Source organism: Mirounga leonina, unplaced genomic scaffold, assembly GCF_011800145.1.
Source record: "Mirounga leonina isolate KUSES-001 unplaced genomic scaffold, KU_Mleo_1.0 Mir_447, whole genome shotgun sequence".
NCBI classification, from domain to species: domain Eukaryota; kingdom Metazoa; phylum Chordata; class Mammalia; order Carnivora; family Phocidae; genus Mirounga; species Mirounga leonina.
Window position 1 is genome coordinate 19,406 of NW_023270757.1, and position 6,319 is coordinate 25,724.

General features: G+C 42.4%; 1 protein-coding gene across 1 annotated transcript; it reads left to right on the forward strand.

Moving 5' to 3' along the window:
- The first annotated feature begins 1,717 nt into the window (after window positions 1–1,717).
- KLHL9 (kelch like family member 9) lies at window positions 1,718–6,049 on the forward strand. The gene has a single exon (XM_034987911.1). It carries the CDS (start codon window positions 2,252–2,254, stop codon window positions 4,103–4,105), a length of 1,854 nt encoding a protein of 617 aa, XP_034843802.1. The 5' UTR covers window positions 1,718–2,251; the 3' UTR covers window positions 4,106–6,049.
- Window positions 6,050–6,319: the final 270 nt, after the last annotated feature.

Sequence of the window (6,319 nt, forward strand, 5' to 3'; positions counted from 1 at the left end):
GGACACCAATCCCAGGACACCAATCCAGGGCACTGCTAGGATAATGACCTAAGAGGAAGGCAGCTGCTTAACCAACTGTGCCACCCAGGCCCCTGGCACTTTGTTTTCTTTATTCAGCTTTTTATGTTGAAGGCAGGGATAGTGCCTGTGATTCAGATACTTAAGTATTACAAGTAGCTTGAATGAAATGGATGAATGAACTGTACCTTCAGTTGAGCTACAAAATGCGTCTTGGTATTTATTAAAAATAAACAAATGCAAAAAGATTTGACAGTAAAACTTTAAATAAAGAGAATAAAAATATAGGGATGCCTGGGTGGCTCAGTCTGTTAAGCGGCTGCCTTCGGCTCAGGTGGGTACTGGGATCGAGTCCCCGCATGGGGCTCCCTGCTTCTCCCTCTGCCTGCCACTCCCCCTGCGTCCCTGGGCTGCTTTTATATAAAAACACAGTGTAATAAAAGAATATAGTTATATTCTTACTAGTTTGCATATGCAAAAAGAAACTAGATAGATTTAAAAGACATGGGGCACCGGGGTGGCTCAGTTGGTTAAGCGACTGCCTTCGGCTCAGGTCATGATCCTGGAGTCCCTGGATCGAGTCCCTGGATCGAGTCCCGCATCGGGCGCCCTGCTTGGCAGGGAGTCTGCTTCTCCCTCTGACCCTCCCAACCCTCCCCCCTCTCATGTGCTCTCTCTCATTCTCTCTCTCTCTCTCAAATAAATAAATAAAAATCTTTAAAATAAATAAATAAATAAAAGACATTAAACTCTTCAAACCATGGGAAATGTTGGAAGAAATTGTGTCAAAATGTACATTTATTCATAAGGCAAAATTGAAATTTACTACCGGAAAAAATGCAAGTTAATGAAAATATCCGTAAAGCAGAAATAAATATGGGAGAAATGCACAAACATTGCTGGTGAGAATATTTTGGAAAGGAATTTTTATACGTCTTGAATCTTATCCTTAGTGTTTATCTAAATATAGGGGAAACTTTTGTGCCTAGATTTTAGTTTATTAGAGTGTATAAAACAACGAAGTACAAGAAGGTATATATTCAGGAACAAATAATGGGCAAAGGAAACTATAGTATGTATAGTCATCGGAAAGTTGTGTAGCCATTTAAAACTGTGAGAGTGGAAAACAAGAGGGAATTGTATTGCGCAGCAAAAATTCAGGCTGTATTATTTACATACCATGGTCACAATTTGGTATTTAGAGACACATGATATGGGTTTTAAATGATTAGTAATATGAAAATATGAACCAAAATTATGATTGAGGTTGTTACTAGATTGTGTAGGGTAAAAATCGAAGCTCAAGCGCTCTATTGAGGAAGTTTTCAGCATCTCGCCTGTAGGCCCTCTTCTGCCGTTTCTTTTCGATTTATACAAAAGCCGCATTTCATTGTTACGCAAAAGACAGAAGCCAGGAAGTGTAAATCTTAAAAGCGTGAATTCAGCAGGAGAGCTCAGACGCCGTGCAAAGTGTATACCAAACGCGCAGCATCACAGACGTGCACCCGCCCGGGCCGACTGAACCCCACGTACGGAGCGGCCCGGAGAGGCCAGCTCGCGGGCACCCCGCCCGGCAACTCCTCCTCGACCCCCGCCCTGCGCGCCTCCCGCGCCCTTCCTCCCCATCCCCCGTACGTCCGCCCACTGACGCGTCAGGCGGCCGCGCAGCCGCAGTACCGGCCGCGGCCGCTCTTAGCCCGGGGGATCCTGGGACGAAGCCTTTCCGGAAGGACCGGCTCGGCGTCCGGGGCTAGGCCCGTGTTCCAGGCCCAGGCCCAAGCCAGGCCCGTGTTCCAGGCCGTCGTCCCAACGCAGTCGCCGGTGCGGCGGCGACGCTCCTGTGACAGCGGAGGGCGCAGCGGGCCGCTCGCTGAGGTGGCCGGCCTCGCCGCCTCGCGAGCCGCAGTACGTGGCGGCGCCTCCCCCTTGGCCCGGAGCGGGACTGCTGGAGCAGCGGCAGCGCAGGCCTGACCAGGTGAACCGGGTCACTTAACCGCCTTCTGGTGAATCATCTGCATAATAATCAGATTTGAGGTCCACAGCCCTTGTGGTCCTGCTATCGAACAATTTTCCGTGGATGACTGGTGTGTTGTGAGGGGTGCCACAGTGACTGCTTGCCCTTGATAAGGAAGGCGAGCTCTCCTGCGCTTCGGACCGCCCCGTTTCCTTGAAAGCTTTCAGGTTATAACGTCGTGCCCGGGCACAGATCTTTGTGCCAGAGGAGGGCTTTCACATGAAAGTGTCCCTTGGTAACGGCGAAATGGGCGTCTCCGCCCATTTGCAGCCTTGCAAGGCGGGAACCACACGTTTTTTTACCAGCAATACTCACAGTTCGGTGGTATTGCAAGGCTTTGATCAGCTTAGGATAGAAGGTTTGCTTTGTGATGTGACCCTGGTACCAGGTGACGGAGATGAAATCTTCCCCGTTCACAGAGCTATGATGGCGTCTGCTAGTGATTATTTCAAGGCGATGTTCACAGGGGGAATGAAAGAGCAAGATTTAATGTGCATTAAGCTTCATGGGGTGAACAAGGTTGGTCTGAAGAAAATAATTGACTTCATTTATACCGCAAAACTTTCTCTTAACATGGACAATCTCCAGGACACACTTGAAGCTGCCAGCTTTTTACAGATTTTACCTGTTTTGGACTTCTGTAAAGTATTTCTTATTTCAGGAGTCTCTTTAGATAACTGTGTTGAAGTTGGACGAATTGCTAACACTTACAATCTTATTGAAGTGGATAAATATGTCAATAATTTCATCCTGAAGAATTTTCCTGCATTACTGAGTACTGGGGAGTTTCTGAAACTCCCCTTTGAACGGCTTGCCTTTGTGCTTTCCAGTAATAGTCTTAAGCACTGTACTGAACTTGAGCTCTTCAAGGCTGCCTGTCGCTGGCTAAGGTTGGAAGACCCTCGGATGGATTATGCTGCAAAATTAATGAAGAATATTCGATTTCCATTGATGACACCCCAGGATCTCATCAATTACGTGCAGACAGTAGATTTCATGAGAACAGACAATACCTGTGTGAATTTGCTTTTAGAAGCTAGCAATTACCAAATGATGCCATATATGCAGCCAGTGATGCAGTCGGACAGAACTGCCATTCGATCTGACTCGACACACTTGGTCACATTAGGAGGAGTTTTGAGGCAGCAGCTGGTTGTCAGTAAAGAATTGCGGATGTATGATGAAAGGGCACAAGAATGGAGATCTCTAGCCCCCATGGATGCTCCTCGTTATCAGCATGGTATTGCTGTCATTGGAAACTTTCTTTATGTAGTTGGTGGTCAGAGTAATTATGATACGAAAGGCAAAACTGCTGTTGACACAGTTTTCAGATTTGATCCTCGGTATAATAAATGGATGCAGGTTGCATCATTAAATGAAAAGCGCACATTTTTCCACTTGAGTGCCCTCAAAGGACATTTATATGCTGTTGGTGGGCGAAGTGCAGCTGGTGAACTGGCCACAGTAGAATGTTACAACCCAAGGATGAATGAGTGGAGCTATGTTGCAAAAATGAGCGAACCCCACTATGGCCATGCTGGAACAGTGTATGGAGGCCTAATGTATATTTCAGGAGGAATTACTCATGACACGTTCCAAAACGAGCTCATGTGTTTTGACCCAGATACAGACAAGTGGACACAGAAGGCTCCGATGACGACAGTCAGAGGTCTGCACTGCATGTGTACAGTTGGAGACAAGCTCTATGTCATTGGCGGCAATCACTTCAGAGGAACAAGTGACTATGATGATGTTCTAAGCTGTGAATACTATTCACCAACCCTTGACCAGTGGACACCAATTGCTGCTATGTTAAGAGGTCAGAGTGATGTTGGAGTTGCCGTCTTTGAAAATAAAATCTATGTTGTAGGTGGATATTCTTGGAATAATCGTTGTATGGTAGAAATTGTCCAGAAATACGACCCAGAAAAGGATGAGTGGCATAAAGTTTTTGACCTTCCAGAGTCACTTGGGGGCATTCGAGCTTGTACTCTCACAGTTTTTCCACCCGAGGAAAACCCTGGGTCACCTTCTAGAGAATCACCTCTTTCAGCACCTTCAGATCATTCGTAGGACGAAAATGTAGTACCTTTGCAGTGCATCATGGATGATCTCACACTTTCCCTTCAGTTGTATCTTCTTATAATGATTGGTACAGTTATTAGATAAAATGGTAATTGATGTTATTTGTATTGTTTGGCTCTGTGTTTATCATATGGTTAACAAATGTATTCTGAAAATGTATTCAACATAGCCAGCTGTTTTAACAAATGTAAAAAGATACGTAGAAAAATGTTTTAGGTGTACTTGTGGTGTTGTGTAAGTCAAATTGTAGGTGATTGTAGTAAATGTATAGTTACGTTAATTATGCTTCAAAGCTGCAAGTTTTCATCTTTGACTACAAAACATCAAAGGGAGGCCGCCTGCTCTGACCTAAGATAAACAAAAGGTCGCCAGATATTATTACCTACCTCCCTTTTTTCATGTAGTTTTTGACATCGTTGCCAATTCACCAGATTGAGTGCATTCAGAATATGTGAAGTTTCTTAGGAGAAATAAACAGTATAGCCCTAAGTCAGGGTTTTTTTAATCTCTCTCTGGAGAGAGGGAAAGGGAGAGAGAAAATATAAGTATGTACGTACATTACAGACGTGTATATACATTCATACATCCCTACACATACACATATAATTTTTAAGTTTTTTGGTATTTCAGCTATAGGGAAATTGTTTTTAAATTGATTTTTTCTCTTCTACCTAGCAGCTATTTCTATTCAAACGGGACTTCAGTACCAGAAAATACGTATCTATGGAGTCATACTAAATTGAGATAGATAAGGGCTAAAACGTTAAATTGACTACCAAATCTGTCATTTGACTAAATTGTTATTTCAGATGAAACATACTACTTTTTCTGCTTGTGTATTGTTTTCTATAGAGTTGCTTTCATACAGGCTATTTAGCAGAGTTCGGGTTTCTGAGAATTGATTTTGCTGAGTAAGTTTAAGTAAGGTCTGCTATTTTCTGCCTTTTTGTTCAGTAAAACTTATATGAGGAAAGCTAAGAAAGAAATATGCTGAACAAAGCTATAGGATTTTAAGTTCAGTGTCCCAACTTAGTCATTCTAACATGATCATTTGATTTGGAGTGGTTGCTCTAGCCCGTGTGCATCCTGAGCTTTGTGTGATCTGCCTCAAGGCTATATGATCTGAGCAAGCAGGAAGTAATACTCAGTTCTGTATCAAATCAGAACAGATGTCCTTTTGGCTATGTCTAAAGAACAGGACCAACTTCAGATTCCCTAAGAAGTCAGCTACAGAAAGCCTGGGACACTGCTGTTTTTCAGGCAGTACTAAAGTAGATGTTCAGCCTCTCAAATATCAAGGGCATCCCTACTGGTTGCGAATCGTATGGGGAGATCTTAATGAGACCCTTTCAGCAAATGGGAGTTGTATGTAGTGAGTGATTCTGGAGAGGTACTTTCCTGGAATAATTGCCTACCTGAAGAAAAATTTACATATTTGCATACATATAAGTATATCCCTACACTTGGGAGATTGTCATAGTATAAATCAGGAACAATCTTCTCTTTATTGACAATCCCATAATAAAACTCAGGAACCCAGACAAAAGGAATTGGCTTCCAGGGATCTGAACCTTAACTGCTCAAACAAGTGTTGATTCATTTGAATGCTTTTTATGATTTCTGCCTTGGCAGAAAATTTCATACTTTCTATGTTTTTTTAAATGACTAATTTTTTATTACTAAAAATAGCACAGTTGAGTACATTTAGAAAATAGAAAAAGTAGAAATTGATGTTAACTTTGTGCATTAAGTAAGCAAGAAATGGCATCCCAATCATTTATTAATGAGGTTAAATATTTGTGTTTTTTGAGTAGCTGTGTTTCCTCTTTGAATGTTCATGTCCTTTACCCTTGTGATACCTATTGGACTTGCTTTGTTTTTTCATACCAAGTTATAGGGTCTCTTTGTACAATAAATATAATTTAACTGGCATTTGTTTGCATTGATTTCTTTTTCTCAATCTATTACAGTTTTACAAAGACAGGGCCATTCAGTTAATTTTAGAGATAAAATTTGTCCATCTTTTTGCATTTTGACCTTTGGGGGATAATTCTGCTATGGTTTTTTGTTTTGTTTTTGTTTGTTTGTTTGTTTTACATAGTACTGATGTATTACTCTTGGTGCTAATTCTGACCTGCTGAGGTGATACTGCCCTGCTTGCCTTCTATTCTGCACAGGCTTTTCTCTTTGCCTTGTTGAAAA

What these genes read in the sequence shown, in the direction of transcription:
- KLHL9 (XM_034987911.1), top strand. Translation starts at nt 2,252, where the DNA reads ATGAAAGTGTCCCTTGGTAACGGCGAAATGGGCGTCTCCGCCCATTTG.